This window comes from Doryrhamphus excisus, linkage group LG2 (assembly GCF_037039965.1).
Source record: "Doryrhamphus excisus strain RoL-2023G ecotype Guam linkage group LG2, RoL_Dexc_Guam_v1.1, whole genome shotgun sequence".
Taxonomy (NCBI): domain Eukaryota; kingdom Metazoa; phylum Chordata; class Actinopteri; order Syngnathiformes; family Syngnathidae; genus Doryrhamphus; species Doryrhamphus excisus.
The window spans coordinates 5,029,355-5,049,595 of NC_136358.1; the positions used below are offsets into that span (position 1 = coordinate 5,029,355).

Sequence of the window (20,241 nt, forward strand, 5' to 3'; positions counted from 1 at the left end):
TCTATATGTGCCTTGTGATTGGCTGGCAACCAGTCCAGGGTGTACCCCGCCTCTCGCCCATAGACAGCTGGGATAGGCTCCAGCATCCCCCCGTGACCCTCGTGAGGAAAAAGCGGTAGAAAATGAATGAATAGCACCATCAATGAATAACTGATTTTGTTTGGAATAAAACACAAAACACATTTTAGGCAAATAAAGTGAATTATACTCAGAAATTTAATTATATTGCAATGATACAATACCGCCAAAGCAATACAACATGACATAATTGTTTATGAAAATAAATGCAATAGTGTAAACTGAGTAAACAAAAATGTGTTGGTTCTCATTCAAAGCCTTTGGATGTTTGCCCCCAAAGCTAATCCTGTATCGAATGGCTTATTCTGAGTTTGTAAACAATATCTAAACATATGCGATCTGCAACAAAAACACACGTTATTGTGAAAATGAACGAGAACTGGAAAAAACGCCGATGTCATCGCACTAGTATCTATCTGATACGAGCACATAAATAAAATCGATATTTGGATCGATCCGCCCGCTTCGAGTGATTGACTCTCATCTTGGACGAGGACATTCGTGCTTGTGTCTTTTAAAAAAAAAATCTTTTCTTTCCGTGTTTTACGTCCTCCTTGGCGCCCAATGACTTTTCTTCGCAGTAGGCTTGAAACGAACGAGCATCGTGTTCTTTGTCCTCCAACAGACTGCCAGTCACATTCACCCGGGATGTGCGCCTAGAAGCTCGGCAGCAGCCTGAGGTGGCAGCCCGCAGACATGAACAACATCGGGGTGTCATTCCTCGACCCTCTCAAAGACTACGAGCTCATCCACAGGATTGGGTGCGGCACCTACGGGGATGTCTTCAAGGTGAGTTTTTATTTTTGGAATTTACAATTATGTTACTTGTTCGGTTGAGGTTGTTTTGGACATTGAGATACAGTACCTGTGTTGGATTATTCTCTGTAAACTGCTATTGTTTTGTCCCACACTTCACATCAGCAGTAATGTAAATGGTGATTGGACGTGTAAACTTGTGGCTGCCTTTTGGTGTTCGGATTTGTACTTTCGTTTCACTGCTGACGTCGATATATTGCAGTAGTCATTAGAGTACATACAGGTACAAGGTGTAATACGGTTAGTAAATACATACGTATTTTTAAATTTGATTAAGAACTTTAATTTATTTCCATTTGTTATATATCCAATATTATTTATAGATTGATTGTTTTAAAAACAATTGGTTTACATTGAAAACATCACTAATTATTAATTAAATTGAACTTTTATTTGTCTGAAAATGCTAGACAACTTAAAAAAAAAAATCTTAATTAAGGGGTGTCCAAACTGTAGCTCGGGAACCCTGCGGTTGGATCTACAAATTCAATTTAACATAAAAAATGAAAAAAAAATCTGTAGTACCAAGTCAAAATATTGTAATCTAACAAGAAAAAGTTGCAATTTTTTGAGGAAAAATAACATGTTAGGTTAATTGGCGACTCCAAATTGTCCATAGGTATGAACCAGAATCAGAAATTGTTTTATTGCTGGGTATGATCATACACATACTAGGAATTTGTTTTGGTGAAGTAGGTGCAGACACATATTAAAAATTGAAATACAACATATACAGTATAAATATATATACACAGTCTGTTTTTTTTTGAGTGTGAATGGTTGTTTGTCTATATGTGCCCTGTGATTGGCTGGCGACCAGTCCAGAGTGTACACCTCTCGCCCGAAGACAGTTGGGATAGGCTCCAGCATACCCCGTTACCCTTAAAAATAACATTTTAGTAGCATAAACCTGCATCCATTTATCTTTTAAAAATGATGTAATATGAGCAACAAAGAAAATAAAATAAAGTTGTGATTGGGGAAAAAAGGTTTTCTTCTCCTGCCCCTGTAATCATCTCAAGTCAGCTAAGAATGAAAAACTACAAAAGCAGCGCGTCCATGACGAGACAATGCCACAATTGGGCCTCCCACTGTCGTCAGTCAAGCAGTGGGCCGCCAGACCTCAACACGTGTGACAGTGCCGGCCGTCATGAAGTTCACGTGAGACCCGAAACGTCAAGAATGGTTCAATGGATGAACATCTCAGGCTTGCGTAATACAAAAAAAAGTAACTTTAGACGGCAGGAAACGTGCTGCTAGAACAGGAAAGAAAACAGGAAGTGAGCGCAGGTCGTGTGCTGACGTTCTCTGATTGGTTGTGGAGACCAGTGTGAGAATGTGAAGAATGACGTCACTGCCAGGAGGTGAGGAAGTGGCAAACGAGACAAAAGAAGCTCACTCAAGTATTGGGACACCTACAGGAAGTGAAGAAAATAATACTTTATCAGGCAGAAAAATTTAAGGATGTGTACATTAAATATGCTAAAAATTAATTTGATGTAGGCCTCAGTCTAACTAAACATGCTGGCTTTGTGTTTTGTGACAAATTAGTCTAATATCTAATAATCATTGCAATTACAAACTCCTTTACGAAGCAGCTGACCTTATTGTTGATTTCTTGTCTGTCATCATTTGTGCCTCCAGTGATGTGGCTTCAAGCTATAAAAATAAACTTCATAACGGGACACAGGTGCAAACAATATGGACTCTTCTCAGAGCCCCGCCCACATTTAAGAATAACTTTTGCTGCCATGGCCAGAGGAGCCGTGTTATTACTAGCTTGTCTGTGGTTGGTGTGTGAACTAAATAACTTGGAATTAACTTAACTGGAAACATGAACAATACTCACCAAATGGGAATATCTCTATATATTGAAGGGCATATTTACCCTGTCCAATGTTGAAATATTTACAATATTACAATATTCACAAGTGGTTGGAGTTTCTGATTCCCAGGCGGCAAGAGAAAAATGTTTTCATTTGCCAACGGCATTTCACACGGGACTGTTTTGTGAACCGGTTTTGTGGACCGATATGAAACTGGATTATTGACCAAACTGTTGCTGAAGCCCCATGCCTTCCCAACGTTACTTAGTCGTGTGAAAGAGTCCAAAAGGAGTGTGAAGAGCAAGCAGTTCGTAACAATTTATCAGTGTCTTAGCTGTGTTTATTTTGTGTAAGTCATATAACAGAGACAGGTTGTCTGTGTAGCATTATAGAGTGTGCATACAGGGAGCGGAGTGCACTCTCAATAATGTCTGGAATTGCTAATAGCATTTCTCCACCACAAACTCTGTTTTTTTTTAACACCGGTAGTCCCACGAAAAACTTGTAATGACCACATTTCCACCACATTTATTATCAAATCCTACAGCAACAACATTAGAAAGTGGGGTTTGGTAGTAGTCCAGACGTCCTCAGGAGTCCTTGGGAGTCCTTGGGAATGTCATAGCAGAGTGGGTGTGCCTGGAGGCGAATTAAAACAGACCGTTTTGGAAATCAAAGGAAATACAGTTGGAATAGGTGCAGATTCTGAAAAATCGAGAAAGCTTTCTGTGTGGGTTATTGTGTGTAGCTGCTCTATAGGAGTCCACAACTCAATACAAAGGCCTGAAAATGAGAATCCATAAGTCTTTAAAGGGATAGTTGGGATTTTTTTGACAGGAAGCTGTATGACATCCCCATAATAAGTGAAGTCCGTCAACGGCGACTCACTCCCCACTTTGTGTCCTGAGACGAGTTCTAGTCAGATTTCGGTGCTGAGGAAAGTAGTTCCAGCTAGTTGCTGGGGACAGTTAAGTAAAGAGTTTGGCTTCTCAATAAAGATGCATTCAAAAGCATAATTCATGAGAGTCACGGGGGTTGCTGGAGCCTATCCCAGCTGTCTTCGGGCGTGACGCGGGGTACACCCTGGACTGGTCGCCAGCCAATCACAGGGCACATATAGACAAACAACCATTCACACTCACATTCATACCTATGGACAATTTGGAGTCGCTAATTAACCTAGCATGTTTTTGGAATGTGGGAGGAAACCGGAGTACCCGGAGAAAACCCGGGAGAACATGCAAACTCCACACAGAGATGGCTGAGGGTGGAATTGATCCCTGGTCTCGTAGCTGTGAGGTCTGTGTGCTAACCACTCGACCACCGTGCCGCCCAAAACAATCATGCACGGGGAGAGCATAATACATTTGCATCACAAAAATTCCTACTAGAAAAAGAGAAAAAAAGTGTTTATAGGAAAAGAATATACCAAAATAAGAGCACAGCAAAGGAAATTAAACCAAAAACAAAAATCCACACCATCAGGCCACGCATGACTGAAAATTATTCATAAGTAAAACTCAATCATATAATAGTACGGTAAGGGAAACACTGTGTGATCGTCATTGTGGTGCCAGCGTTCCAGCCCAGTTCATGTCTGTCACCTGAATCAGCCTCCAAACTGCTGACTGATGCTTTTTTTTTTTGGGGGGGGGGGGGTGTTTAGCAGCGGAATGCTTCTAGCGCTTTCAGCAACACGTACATCACTGCTCACCTGTCGCTGACAATATTAGCGTTGGTTAGTTTGTCATCTCGCCCATGGTAAAAACAATAACAACCAAACCAATGGACCTCAAGATTCCAGCTCCTGACTTGTGAGGATGCTATACTGGCCTGTTGTTCCCATGGTGACGCCCGCATCACCTTCTTTAGTGGCAAGCCAGGACAAATGTGTACCATTGCCTTAAAACTGAATGGTTTATTACTAGATGGTGTTTATTTCATGTTGCGCCACGGCTTCTGTTTTTGTGTTTGTGGGCTGGCAACAATCATCATCCTGATGCCTTTCAGATGCTGTTAAAAAGAAAATAAACACATGAGCTTTTTTTGATGAGGTTACGATGTTCGGATTTTGAAACTTTCTATATTGAGCAGCGTCTCATTTTCCTCACCCTCGTGCAGGCTCGCAACATCCGTACGTCCCAACTAGCAGCCATCAAGATGGTGAAACTGGACCCAGGTCAGTCTCAGAGTATGCTTCACAAAGTTTATTCTTTCTATACACTCTTAAAAATGCTGGGTTAAAAACAACCCAATCTGGGTTGTTTCCCAACCCAACGCTGGTTAAATATTGGACCAACCTCACATTGGGTTATTTTAATCTTATCTTGCTTAAAAAAACCAGCAGGCTAGTATTAATTCACGATATTCTCTAACTTGATTTCACATAAAATGACAAATTGACGAGATAACTGACATTGTCCTCATAACTATCACACATGTCTCTTGTAATTTCAACAACATAGTTTGGTTCCTACGTAGCTCGCCACTTTCGGAGGGAATGGAAGTTTGCTAAGGTTCCGATCAATTCCTGAAGCTAGTACTCAACAGTGCTTCACAAACTTACATTTTAACAACTTTATGAAGCTGTATATAATAATATAAAGTCAATTCTACGGTAAAACAATAGTGGGCATGTAATAAACCTTGCTCCGTGCTGAAATTCGTCTCCTCAGATAAAATGTGGGGTCCGAACGAAGTAAGTTTGTGGGCGGTGCTTTGTTGCGCATGTCCAAAATTCTACCCAACACTTTGGGTTGTCCAAAATAACTCAGCACAAAATAATGGAAATCACAACCCAGCAGCAAATAACCCAACGGAGATAACCCAGCAAATTGGGTTCTCAGAATACCCAATTCAATAAAAATTACCCAATTAAATGACCCAACAGGCACAACCTAAGCGGTTGGGTCAAAAAAATAACCCAGCATTTTTAAGAGTGTATTTTCACTTAACTTGTCTGCTCGTGCAGGTGATGACATCACATCCATCCAGCAGGAGATCACCATGATGAAGGAGTGCAAGCATAAAAACATTGTGGCCTACTTTGGCAGTTACCACAGGTGCTTTTATTTCTCAAAGAATGTTATTTTTAATGTGAAACGGCTTAGACAAGTTGTGTCTCTGGGCAGGAACACCAAACTGTGGATTTGCATGGAATACTGCGGGGGAGGATCCCTTCAGGATATTTACCATGGTATAAATACTATGTGTGTGTGTGAGTGTGTGTGTATATATACTTGTGATCTAAATTAGAAAATTGCACAAATTTACATTTTGTTTGAGCTTAAGGTTCTAAGTATATTCTCAAAATGGCAAAAGAAAAAATGTGAGTCAGACAAAAAAAGTTTATTGCAAACAGACAGAAAGTGAAATAAGCTGTTAATCAGCTGATCAATGCTTTATGAAATCTTGGCCAAAATGTGCATTCAATGTCATTTCATTCATTCATTCATTTTCTACCATTTCATTCATTTTCTATTGGTCGCCAGCCAATCACAGGGCACATATAGACAAACAACCATTCACACTCACATTCATACCTATGGACAATTTGGAGTCAACAATTAACCTAGCATGAATGTGGGAGGAAAACCGGAGTACCCGGAGAACATGCAAACTCTACACAGAGATGCCCGAGGGTGGAATTGAACCCTGGTCTCCTAGCTGTGAGGTCTGCGCGCTAACCACTCAACCGCCGTGCCGCCTCAATGTCATTTCCTGCCAGATATTTAGAGCTATTTTAAACTTCTTAAAAGTTCCTGACCGTTATGGTAGCAAAAAAATGTCACCGACCCTGAGCCGGAGGATTCAATTGGCTGTCCGTCAAGACTCCAAATTGTCCATAGGTATGAATGTGAGTGTGAATGGTTGTTTGTCTATATGTGCCCTGTGATTGGCTGGCGACCAGTCCAGGGTGTACTCCGCCTCTCGCCCAAAGACAGCTGGGATAGGCTCCAGCACCCCCGCGACCCTTGTGAGGAAAAAGCGGTAGAAAATGAATGAATGAATGAACATTTTAAGGTGATTAAATATGTAGTACATACTGTGTATGTATATATATATATATATATATATACAGTAGAATGTACCAGTATATTTGGATTTGTTGACTTGTTGTGGCCTATTGTCAATGCTATTGTTCCACAGTTACGGGCCCACTGAAGGAGAAACAGATCGCATATGTGTGCAGGGAGACCCTCCAGGTAAAACTAACTTGTAATTTTTATTCTGCAGAGTTTGCATTTTTAATTTCTTCATGTGTTTTTGGATCATTTCTGTTGTTTGTTGTGTTTGGCCATTGTTATGTGTTTGCCCCCATTAGCCGCCCTTTTTTTTTTCCAGCAGCTACATTGTGTTTGAAGCACTGACTGTAAATATGCCTGACCTCGTTCAAGGTTTCATTTTATAATCTGCACTTAATCCACTGTAATCTACATGCTGGTGACTTTCACACTTAATCTCTAGTCTTCATGCCCTTTTTGTAACCATGCCCGTTTGTTCCTTTTGCTTCGCTTCATTCTGATTACTCTTGTTTAAGTTTCCAATGACTAATGGACAAAAATGCAATGCCAAATCGGCAGCATAAAACCCTGTTCGGAACATCCCTAATGTGTACAAATCTAAAATAAACACCAAACAATAATTATACAATAGGAGCGTGTTAAACATGAGCCATTACAGTCAATAGTTTGCTTCATAAGTTTGTACTACGATGTGAAAATGTCTATATTTTCCCAGGGCTTGTATCATCTCCATGAAACAGGCAAAATGCATCGAGACATCAAGGTACAATATTTAATTCACAATGTTTTTTTTTATGTATCATGTATCAAACGTCCATGTGTTCACTATAGGGCGCTAACATCCTTTTGACAGAGCGAGGAGACGTCAAACTGGGTCAGTTTTGACTTGCATTCAGCATAACTGTTGTAACAATAATGATCTGACTGACATGATTACGTGTGTGTGTGTGTGTGTGTGTGTGCTTTTTAGCGGATTTTGGCGTGGCTGCAGAAATTAGCGCCTCTGTGGCCAAAAGGAAGTCTTTCATAGGAACACCCTACTGGTAAAATCACACACTAGTAAATGCTAATAGTAAATTGTAGTGGCTCTAAGAGGGTACCCTGAGGAACCCCAACCACAGATGATTGCTATACTGCCTGTGGGTTGGTTAGAAAAAGACAGAAAACTGAATTGCTTGCTTCCTGTGAATGTGCAGGATGGCTCCAGAGGTAGCGGCTGTGGAGAAGAAGGGCGGCTACAACCACCTGTGTGACATTTGGGCGGTCGGTATTACGGCCATCGAGCTAGCTGAGCTCCAGCCCCCCATGTTTGACCTCCACCCAATGAGGTAGGTCATCCGAGTGTTATTTTTCTTGTTGTGGCTTGTGGTCGGTAGCCACAGTGAACCATTGTGCTCTTGTGTTTCAGGGCTTTGATGTTAATGTCCAAGAGTAGTTTCCAACCCCCAAAGCTGAAGGAGAAAACTAAATGGTGAGTTTTTTTTTATCTTATTGTCTTTTCAACCTTTATTTTAAGATGTATAGCAGGGGTCTCAAACTCAATTTACTTGGGGGCCACTGGAGCTCTGGTCTGGGTGAGACTGGGCCGCATTCGGTTTTCCAAAAAAACCCAAAAAAAAACGCATTTATTAAAAACAAAAAAATTAAAAAAACTTCGCTTTGGTTCCAATTTTCTACAAGAAAAGCTCTGATAAAACATTCCACTGTTCTCAAATATCTTACTTTTTATTTTTCTACACAAAATAAGATGAAAAATAAATCAACAAATCAAGAATAAAGAAAATCAATCAATCAGTAATCAATAAACAAATATAATAATAACAATAAAACGGCAAATAATAAAAACTTAAGAATCCACATATAGTTGGTGGGTAGGCAAATTATTTTTTTCAGATTAAAATGAACAAAGCATTATTAGAGCCCTGTAGACATGACAAAACACGACTATAGTCACATTTATACTCTTTTTATTTACAACATATTGCGCAACTGCAGGGTCTTGAGACACATGCTAACTCGCAAACTAGAGAGCTAGCGACCTAAACGGTAGCCTTCAAGTTGTTTCCTTTGAACTTAAATAGCCAAAAACTTACCACTTCCACACGGATAGGGAAGATAACTATTAACAGTTATTTAACCTTTAACATGAACATTAATCAAACGTAATTTTTTCTGGGTACATGATACCATACAGCATCCATATCAAACTTGCCGCACTAACATTAAACTTTCATATCAAGGCGGGGGCCTCAAACTAGTGTCCTGCGGGCCACATTTGCCCCATGGGCCACGTGTTTGAGACCCCTGATGTATAGAGATGAAGAATGTGTTTGGTTTTCGTCCTTTGTATAGACACAGGATGAGCTGATCTAGCTCGGGGGCAGGTCAGAGGGGTTTTTATTTCATTACATTATGAAAAGTTGCAACTTCAAAAGCGAGCAAAAAAACTCTCAAAAGTGGAGCAACCAAATGATGGGGATTATAGACGTTTCTCACGTTTGATGCTGATAAACTGCTTCATAGGTATCCTCTTCATTTTGCAGGTCTCCAGCCTTCCAGAGCTTTGTAAAAATGGCACTCATCAAAAACCCTCGCAAAAGGCCATCCGCTGAGACGCTGCTACAGGTGAGCTTTGCCGGGTCATATCTTCCATTTTCCTGGCCATGATCTTTGACCTCCTCCTCCTCCTCCAGCATCCGTTCGTGACACAGTTGTTGACGCGCAACCTGGTCATTGAGCTCCTGGACATGGCCAACAACCCCGAGCTGCACCACTCACACAACATGGATGACAACGAACTGGAGGTGGGCACAGCCAGCAAAATCAAATCAAATCAACTTTATTTGTATAGCACTTTTCCTGCAAAGACATACAAGTGCTTTACAGAATTAAAACAATTACCACAATTAAAAGGAAAAAAAAACAAAGAAACAAAAGAAAGCCCCACCCTCCATACTAGACACACACACACACACACACAATCACACACAATAGGGAGACATGGCATGGCACTGAGGATCAAGGAAACGCCACCTTTGGGGCCGTACACACTGGGAGGAGCTGCAGGCTGTGCCATCGGGGGAACAGCACCCGGGCCCCCCGACTCCGACAGATGGCCGGACCCCCCCCATTAAAGGGAGGAACCCCCAGCCGGCCGGGTCGAAGGGACCCAAGGATGGCACCCCCTCAGCAGACCTGACACAGCCCCCAGTGTGGAGGACCCCCCCTGAGGAAACACTGGAGTTAAAAGCTGAAGACTAAGAGCATAAAATAGGACTAAAAAGATAGCAACAAAACACTGGAGTTCAAAGTTGAAGACCATAAAATAGGACTAAAAAGATAAAAACATAAGTATTAGTTAAAAGCTTGATTAAAAAGGTGTGTCTTTAATCTTTTTTTTTTAAATATCAGCAGGTTACTTTTCCATGATACGGACTAATCAGCTATTATCACTTTTGATAGATTGGGATTGATGCTCCGGACAAGATCCACTCTGCAGGAAAACACTTGCCTGTGGAGAGGACAGTGTCTGAAGAACAATGTGAGTGATGTCCACACACAACAAAAAAAACACTCTTAAAAAGTGAGTACACCCCTCACATTTATTTACTTTTACTATTTGCTATATCATTTTGAAATTCATCTCTCCCCTCAATGAACCGCAACAACCCAGTAACGGCAGCACTCGTGCATCCCTGGACATGACACCACTATACTTGACTGTAGGCAAGACACAATTATCTTGCCAGTTATTTAGACAATAATGTCTGTGTGTTGACTCATTTTTAGTGGAAAATGAAATGTGTACTGTAAGCATATTTCACAAGAATTCCAAGCAGAGAGATAGGCATCTCCCAACAACCGGATGCAGAAATACTGTATATTTTGTGTTGAAGACTGGCCGCCTTGTCTCAATATTCAATGGTGTCATCTGCATGACACGAAGGAGGACAAAAGGCCCTCAGTGGTCCTCGTCCATACATGTGGGACGCCAGAGAGGACATGCCAGTGGTGTGTGACACACGCTGGTACTGTTCTACTCACTGTATGCTGCGTCACACTTGGCCCAGAAGCTACCTATCAATGACGCTGCTGTTGACTGGTCAACACTACTGCTACACCAGGGGTGGGCAAAAATTTTTGCTTGATACTTCTGTTATGTCCAAATGCCTGCAAGGTATGCTTGGTAATCCAGCTTCAGCAACAATACGAACTATGAACAATAAAAAATTGGCTATCAAGTGTAGTATGTTAAGTCCTCCTTGTTTACTTCTCCGACGGACGACCTCCTCAACATATTTTGCCATCAAGCAAAATGTCATAGGGAAAGAGTACCACAAACTACCCAGCATGCCTTGCAACGGAAATATATCTGTGTTTTTTAGCATGAGTATTGCACGTAGATATTTCTTTGTATGCCCACATGGTGCAGTAGGTAGGTTCTTAATTTTAATTTAATCTTAATTTTTATTTTTCTGCACAAAATAAGATGAAAAAAAAAACAAATCAAGAATAAAGAAAATCAATCAATCAGTAATAATTAAATATAATAATAATAATAAAACGGCAAATAATAAAAACTCAAGAAACCACATATAGTTGGTGGGTAGACAAATGATTTTTTTCAGATTAAAATGAACAAAGCATTATTAGAGCCCTGTAGACATGACAAAACACGACTATAGTCACATTTATACTCTTTTTATTTACAACATATTGCGCAACTGCAGGGTCTTGAGACACATGCTAACTCGCAAACTAGAGAGCTAGCGACCTAAACGGTAGCCTTCAAGTTATTTCCTTTAAACTTAAAAAAAGCCAAAAATGTACCACTTCCACACGGATCGGGAGGATAACTATTAACAGTTATTTAACTTTTGACATGAACATTAATCAAACGTAATAATTTTTTCTGGGTACATGATACCATACAGCATCCACATCAAACTTTAAACTTTCATATCAAGGCAGGGGCCTCAAACTAGTGTGGGCCGCGTGTTTGAGACCCCTGCTATAGGAACTTCAGGGACATGTTGCAAGTACAAGTAAGTACAACTTGCTTCTTGAACTCTGTAATGCTTTGAACTCTACACATTGTTTAACCTATGTACCTTTGTCTAACCTACACCGATTTGTTGTTGTTGTTGTTGTTTTGCAGTTGATCAAGTGAAATTTGGCCCCCCACTGAGAAAAGTCACAGAACCCTACCCTGATTTGGTAACGGACATTTACACCCAAGTGCTCTGCTTGACTAAAAATGTATAACATCACATGTTTCTCTCTGCAGGGCTCGTATGATGACGACTGGAGTCTGTCTGGAGATGAAGACGACTCACCGTAAGACTTTTTTTGTCTTTTTTTTACTTCCTTAGAATAAGCTTTAGTATAGCCTTTTAAATGGAACATGCGCCATTGTGGAAGAACTGATGAGAGAAGAATTGGGAACGCTAATGGCCACTAATGCACTCCAATGGAGATCACAAAGGGGGGTTCAATATTGAGAGTGTGTGTGCTTGAATCAAATGAAGTGCAAATCGGTGCAAATGTCAGCATCGCGAGTGGTATTCGAGGACCAATAAATTGCAGGCCGCCCCCTCAGTTCCTTCCCTGCCATTGTTGCTGGCCGCCAGGCCTGCAGTCGGATAAACAGCAGGTCTTCCTGTTGCAGGAGCCTGTTGGAATGTGTGGAGCAAGCTCTACAGCTGAGGTAGGCCACGCCCATCCCGTGATGATGTGATGATGTTGTTATATAAACATCAGCTTCAACATCCCTGACCCCCTCAGTGGTTTGTGTTCAATCCCCCCCCCCCCCCTCCCTCTTGTGTAAATCCAGACCCCAATCCCTCTCAAATCCTGCCGTACTCATGATCTGGATTGGCTGGGAATCATCACAAACCCACTGTTTTTTCTGCTTTTTGTCTCTTGTGTTTGTAGTATATTTGTTGTTTTATGTGCTGTTCCTAGTCTGCTCACAGTGTTGTGCTTTTTTTTGTTGTTATTGTCCTGGTTAAATGATATCATGCCTGTCTAATCCCCTGCCACTTCTGACCCCAATCAATCAGTTTGCTCCTTCTTTTCTTGCAGGAGTTTAACCATAAGGAGGGCGCCATCTACTGATGTGAGTGCTAACTACACACACACACAAAAATAAATTAATACAAATTAAAAATAAACTTCCGTCAATACTTAATTGAAGTACAGTGGGTCCCCACCTATACGCTATTTAGCATTTGGGGATGCTGAAGGCAGAAAATGGATGGATAGATGGAAAGCCACCAGTTGTGCTTTTTCTCCTCAACCATAGGCCGTATTTTTGCAGTCAGTAATAATCCATTAATATGTAATAATAAAACATAAAATACACTGCATATTGTCCATAGGTATGAATGTGAGTGTGTAGAAAATGAATGAATGACTACTTAAAAGTGTCAAATGTGCTTGCATTGTAATATTATTTGTAAATATAAGACATTAGTCTATTTCGTATCTACCATTTGAGTGTTAAGTTGTTGTGTGATGATTTCAGCATGCGGTTTCCAAGCTCAACTGGTGTTGCCTTTTCAACATTCTATTCAACATACTCAGTGTTCTGTATTGAAATAGCATTAGTGGGTTCTTACAGTATAGTGGTACCTTGGTTAACATCATTAATCAATTCCAGAAGGTCACACTTAAACAAAAACGGACTGCAACCAAAGCAACATTCTTAAACAATGTTTTTTATTTTACATCGCAAATGTAAATAGTGGCGGCACGGCATGTCGAGTGGTTAGCGCTCAGACCTCACAGCTAGGAGACCAGGGTTCAATTCCACCCTCGGCCATCTCTGTGTGGAGTTTGCATGTTCTCCCCGTGCATGTGTGGGTTTTCTCCGGGTACTCCGGTTTCCTCCCACATTCCAAAAACATGCTAGGTTAATTGGCGGCTCCAAATTGTCCATAGGTATGAATGTGAGTGTGAATGGTTGTTTGTCTATATGTGCCCTGTGATTGGCTGGCGACCAGTCCAGGGTGTACCCCGCCTTTTGTTTTTCAAACATCATTCAGTTACTACATTACACAGTTGCTTTCTATTTGATGTTCTAGGGAGGGAAGAGAAGCGGTTTATTCAGTCCGACGACAGCCTCCCTGCCGGCCTTCTGCTCTCTCAGCGTCACCGCCACTGACAGAGACACAACACAGAGGCCGACCTGTACGTTGGGTCCGGATGCTTCCGTGACGTCAGACTCGACCTGCTCTTCAGGTAACTTCCTGTCACCATACATGTCTTCCTGAGAGTTGCATCGGGTTGAGAAAAATCTCCCGTCAACAGTTTTGGCGAGGTGCTCGGCCACACAGGACATCAGGCAGCGTTGCAGTGACCCTTGCCTACCTGTGGGGGACGCTGTGATTGCCAGCACTCTAAGCTCCCCCAAAAAAGAGACGCCACTCTCACCTGAATGGAGCACGCTGAGAAAGAAGACTGAGGACTCTGTAAGCCATCTTTATCTTCTTATTATCATTTTTGTGTGTTTGTCTCTTCCGCTAACCCCATTTGTTTGAATCCTCTTGAAGAATCCTAACCAAGCGAGATTTTGATTTTGATTTATGTGTTTTATCCTACCCTTTTTTGTAACCTTTTGGTATTTCTAGAGGGCTGATTTTCATGGACTTCCTCCTACCCCTCAAGTCCATGTAAGTGTCCAATCTAACTGCATGGGACCCCCAAAAAGGGCCACTTTCCCCTTCTCAGTTTGAATCAAAAATAATTCTACCTCATGTTCACATATTCATTGATATCTCACAGCAAATGTCACTTAAAATGCAGTATAATAGGTTAAATAGTGAGGTCAGCTGCTTTCTTTATGATGTAGATGGGGGCCTGCTTCTCCAAAGTCTTCAATGGCTGCCCTCTTAAAATCCACTGTGCAGTCACCTGGATCTTTCCCAAAACCAGAGGTAAAATATATTATTAAAATATACTGCTATTTTTTTTTAATGGAGTTTAACAGTTGCAAAATCTGTAATCTTTAATTACTATGCTTTAATTACTATGTGCCCCGCCCCGCTTTTACTCATGTTTTAACTGTGTATTAACCAATAATGTTGTATTTTGGTGTGTCTTCTATTCTGCTTACTTGCTTTATTCAACTTCATTCTTCTGTAAAGTGTCTTTGAGTATTTTGAAAAGCGCTATACAAATAAAATGTATTATTATTATTATTTATTATTATGAAAACATATGATGCTAGCTACAAATAGTCTACAAATAGGATTGTCAAGTTGACATCTACTTCAGTAGGATGTCCTTCCCTGGACATTCAAAAGTCTAGAGAAGGTCAAATTAAGTTATATAGTGCATTTTGGGTTTATCCTAAATATCACCTGAAAGCTGATGAGTTGAATATATTTAAAATTATTACAGCCAAAACATACAAAAAAATTTTTTTTTTTTTTTAAATCTCCCAGATCAGTACCTTATTCTTGGTACGGAGGAAGGAATCTACACACTTAACCTGAATGAACTTCATGAAGATACGCTAGAGAAGGTAACAAAATAAAGCGCCCCAATGATGAAATGATCATGTCATAATAATAATAATAATAGTGATTGTCTCACAGCTACTCCCTCAGCGTTGCACATGGTTGTATGTTATGAACAACGTGCTGATGTCCGTATCAGGTAACTTTTAAGGATGCTTTACATTATAAAAACTATTTGACGTGGCACTCATACAGAGATTTCTTCTGGCAGGGAAGTCGTCTCAGCTTTATTCTCACAGTCTGACCGCTCTCTTTGAGCAGAAGGGACACTTACAGAAAAAACACAGCAGTCTGTCGCTCGGCACAAACCGTTTCACAGAGAGGATTGGCACCAGGTAGGACAAACTTTGTTTGTTTCTGCTTTTTCCTGATTACGGAGTTGCCACAGCGGATCTTCTATATCCACATACCGATTTTTTGGCTTGAGCCCTTTATATTCCGGATGCCCTTCCTGACGAATACCGATGATGCTTACTAGTGAACTCGAGGTGTCCGCTCCAAAATCCAGAACGCCAACCACTACACAACAGCAGGTCCTTCCATGAAAACTCATTCATTCATTTTCTACCGCTTTTCCTCACGAGGGTCGCGGGGGGTGCTGGAGCCTATCCCAGCTGTCTTCGGGCGAGAGGCGGGGTACACCCTGGACTGGTCGCCAGCCAATCACAGGGCACATATAAACAAACAACCATTCACACTCACATTCATACCTATGGACAATTTGGAGTCACTAATTAACCTAGCATGTTTTTGGAATGTGGGAGGAAACCGGAGTACCCCGGAGAAAACCCACGCATGCACGGGGAGAACATGCAAACTCCACACAGAGATGGCTGAGGGTGGAATTGAACCCTGGTCTCCTAGCTGTGAGGTCTGCGCGCTAACCACTCGACCGCCGTGCCCATGAAAACTCAATGAAAGTCAATTTCATGCCAAAGATCTCATCTGACAACATCACATTAATAACAGAAATGGTGGAGAAGTGGTTAGCATGGTTTCCTCCCACATTCCAAAAACATGCTAGGTTAATTGGCGACTCCAAATTGTCCATAGGTATGAATGTGAGTGTGAATGGTTGTTTGTCTATATGTGCTCTGTGATTGGCTGGCGACCAGTCCAGGGTGTACACGCCTCTCGCCCAAACACAGCTGGGATAGGCTCCAGCATACCTGCGACCCTAATGAGTAGCATTGAAAATGTCTGGAAGGATGATTAAGGAAAAGGAACCCTATAATTTTGCCGTTTTTCTTGTTTCTCACCTCCAAAGAGAGTTCATTCTGTTAATTTGTTCAGCATCTACATGCTTCATATCATAACAGTGAACAGAGTGAGACCTGTTGTCAGTCGCCACCAAACCCAAACGCCCCAGTCCCCATGTGGGACGCCAATATGCCAAAATTATTTAAAAGTGGTAGTAATATAAACTTACTTAAATCAAATACTTACCTCCTCCTGTATTTGTTTATGTTGCTGCTCAGGAAGTTTGCCTTATCGGTGAAGATCCCTGATACCAAAGGCTGCAGGAGATGTAGTGTAGGTATGGTCCTGTAGGATGTCTATTTTGTTCTTCACTGTATCTCGTCTCATGTAATCCTGTAACTTGTGTATCTTTTAGCCAGAAACCCATACACAGACAGTACTTTTTTATGTGGCGCTGTTCCATCCGGCCTAGTTCTGCTTTTGTGGTATGAGCCCCTCCAGAAGTTCATGCATCTAAAGGTTAGTGGCCTTGCGAAGATCCTTTACGGTGGTTTCAAAGTGTCCCAACTCCTCTTCTCTGCTCGTAAGCACATAGCCACAAGGTTACCGGACTCTCTGCCAATATTTGAGCTGCTGGTGTTGGTCACCGACGAGTTCCCCCAGTTGTGTGTCGGGGTGAGAGGCTGCACCGATGGGAACTCCTTCACCGGCCAGCAACTCAAGTTTGATATCATAGAGCTGAATGGCACGCCCATTTCAGAGCCAGGTGGGATAGTACCTGTTACGTAATGGTTACGGAGCTGCCGAGAACAATGACTCAATTCCTGACAATTTCTCTTTGCAGAAAATGGTGAGGTCAAAGCAGTCCAGGTCAGCCAGTTGGACAGAGACACTGTTCTTATTGCATTAGAAAGTAAGTCAAGTCAATTAAAAGTTCCGGCAAAGCTTTGGAATGATGCTAACATGCTAACTGTGGTCTTTGATGCTGCAGAAAGTGTAAAGGTTGTCAACCTGCAGGGCCTTCCATCCGAGGAGTTTGCTGCTGAAATGGTGTTTGACTTCCCCATTGAAACATTAGGTAACAACATTATCACCGTTGCTTCAAAAAGAACGACTCAGGGTGCTTTTTTTATGATTTTCACTTGGGTTTTGTTGATCTTGGTCCACCTTTATGGTCCACGTTCACGTTTGACCAAATAAACCGTACTAGCAAAGCAAAACGGACTAGAGTTCATATTAAGCAGACACATGCACGCTCTTGAACTTGCGACCTGCTTGATTTACATTGTTTGTGGCAGTTTGCTTGCAGGACAGCGTGCTAGCTTTCTGGAAGCACGGCCTTAAAGGGAAGAGTTTTCACTCAAATGAGGTGATTTAAGTCTCAAGATGAAAGCAAGAGTATGAATCTTTTCACCTGATCTACCTGTATATGACTGGGTGTTTATTTGCAGGTCACACAAGAGATTACAGACGAGAGTCGAGTATTCCGGGTTTTGGGAACAAACAGGTATGTACATTTGTTTGTGTTGTTAGTTTCACTTTAAAGGGGACTTATTGTGCTCATTTTTCCGCACTTTGTATTGAGATGTGGACTCCTATAGGTTGACTCATTGTCTGTTTTACTATTGCTTGACTTGAGCACTGCTTTTAATACAGTGCACTGCTGTATTTTACTCGACAGACTGCAATCTTACTTGTCAGACAAATTTCAATGTACAGTAATCACGGTTATCACGGTTAATCGGTTGCAGACCTAACCAGTGAATTTCCACAAAATGGGAATTTGTGAATTCCTTCTTTATAAATAGAATATTTGTGTAGTTATAGCATACAAAACCTGTCTACGAGCTTCTAAATATGTTTTTTTAACATTACTAGAGCCCTCTAGACACCTTTACGTTCATATTACCCAGTATAGTAGATCAAATCTGAGAAAATAAGCCATTTAAGAAATAAATACAACTTGAGCTTGTGTGTCATTTTAATGTGTTTCTTGTGGAGGACAGGAAGTGACACGGTTGTTTTTATTATTGTGCCTTTTGAGATCATTTAAACCTGTAATAAAAACCTGTTGTTCTGGCAATCAACTCTGGTGCTTGTTTTATCGAGCAATCACTGATACCAATCTGTGTCCCATATAAGGAAGTCCGACCCTCTGTGACATCACAAAGGAACTGTATTACAACGCCTTCTGAAACCGAGCGTTTTGAGCCATCCTAAACTTTTTTCAGAGCTCACTTCCAAATTCGTAAACCTCATTATCTGAAACTTGGGCATCGTTTAACACATTCTAATTCTAGAAAATTCTAGAAAAGTGGAAAAAGCATAATAGGTCCCCTTTAACAACAAGCACCAACACCGTAGAACGTTCAACATCAGACAAGCATGCTCTGTGGAAGTTTTCAGGGCCAAGCTGAAGACCCCCTTGTTTACTGTTTCATTTGATTCTTGGTTTTGATTGAAAGCACTCAACAACTTATTTTAATTTAATTTTTTTTAGAGACATCATTCTCCAGAGCACACCGACGGACGAGCCGTCAGCTCTCAGCAACGTCTACATTCTGACCGGCCACGAGAGCAGCTATTAACAGCATGGATGAGCTTGACTTTCCAAATCCCAGCAGGAAAAAAAAGAGGGCCGTTTGGGATTTCATGTGAACCATATAGACTCACATTGTACTGCAGACTTTACAAACTCCTCGATGAGCTGCTTAGGAGAAAAAAAAGCTGTTTTAAATTCACCTTCCCGGATCAAAACGAGTGATGGCCAACTGAAAGTAAGATCAACAATGGATATAAAAATGGAGAAAGACAATAGTCTGTACAGGTCAATGTTTTCAATTCAAGTGGAATTTACTGCCTGTTGATGTGTTGGTTGCTGTATGAACCAGTAGATTCAAAGGTAAAATATGTCGTCTCGCTAGAAATGACATAACAACGACCATGTCAGTTGAATAGTTTGAATGGGGACACATTCTACTCACCGCGTTCACTGAAAGTACTGAAGTATTTTCAAGTCATCAAACTTAAGCCCAAGTCGAGTTGCAAGTCTTAGGTCATATTGTCGATTCCAAAGTCAGCAAAATTGTGTTCTCAAGTTTGATTCAAGTCCAAGGTGCCTCACTTGAGTCCACATCTCTGCTAACAGCAGCTATTTCCACTTGACAAGCAGACCCATTCTAATAGACTCCTTGGGCAATATGGTCGGCTCGTGAAAGATCATGGAATGGAATGGCCTTTGTTGTCATTATACAAGATGTACAACGAAATTGGAGAATCATGTACGGCATCACAAGGGAATCTTCTTTTTGACTTTTGTAATGTCATTTACACTACATTAAAAGTTGTTTGTATATCATATTTATATTATTTATGGAATATGCACTGTACAGTTAAGGGTCACCTGTCCCTGAGAGATACTTGAAAGACTGATAGCTTTTGTTTTTAATGTAACTGTATAAAAATACATACATTTGTTGTTCATAACGTTTTCTTACACCGGTCTCGAAGTGTAGGGAGGGTTTATATGTTAAGATTGTATGTAGAAGATTTAGATAAACTGCTATACTACATTCAAATGTCTCAACAAAAACCCTAACTTTAAAACTATTATGTCACATGATGATTAATACAAATGACTTATTATAAAATATTGTATATTTGATCTCAAATGAAATAAAACGAGTTTAGCAAGCCATGGTTTTATGTTTTTTGTACCTTGTGTATTTTTACTGTGGTCTGTGTGTTTTCACTTAATATGTAAAACAGTAATTA

General features: G+C 40.9%; 1 protein-coding gene across 2 annotated transcripts; it reads left to right on the top strand.

Annotated features, from left to right (window-relative positions):
- Positions 1–522: 522 nt before the first annotated feature.
- On the top strand, positions 523–20,162 carry map4k2 (mitogen-activated protein kinase kinase kinase kinase 2). Of its 2 annotated transcripts, XM_058067928.2 has the most exons (32): positions 523–867; positions 4,842–4,899; positions 5,692–5,782; positions 5,852–5,916; positions 6,870–6,925; positions 7,461–7,508; positions 7,577–7,619; positions 7,716–7,788; positions 7,942–8,073; positions 8,154–8,216; positions 9,289–9,370; positions 9,439–9,549; positions 10,208–10,286; positions 11,904–11,962; positions 12,033–12,082; positions 12,414–12,452; positions 12,830–12,863; positions 13,831–13,987; positions 14,057–14,217; positions 14,377–14,418; positions 14,598–14,682; positions 15,193–15,272; positions 15,346–15,406; positions 15,479–15,602; positions 16,746–16,804; positions 16,883–16,986; positions 17,056–17,233; positions 17,312–17,380; positions 17,459–17,545; positions 17,766–17,836; positions 17,919–17,974; positions 18,968–20,162. In XM_058067928.2, the coding sequence occupies exons 1-32, from the start codon at positions 775–777 to the stop codon at positions 19,053–19,055; spliced, it is 2,598 nt and encodes an 865-aa protein (XP_057923911.2). In that variant the 5' UTR covers positions 523–774; the 3' UTR covers positions 19,056–20,162. The 2 variants fall into 2 exon arrangements, with proteins under 2 accessions (XP_057923911.2, XP_057923912.2); XM_058067929.2 differs by lacking the exon at positions 12,414–12,452.
- Positions 20,163–20,241: the final 79 nt, after the last annotated feature.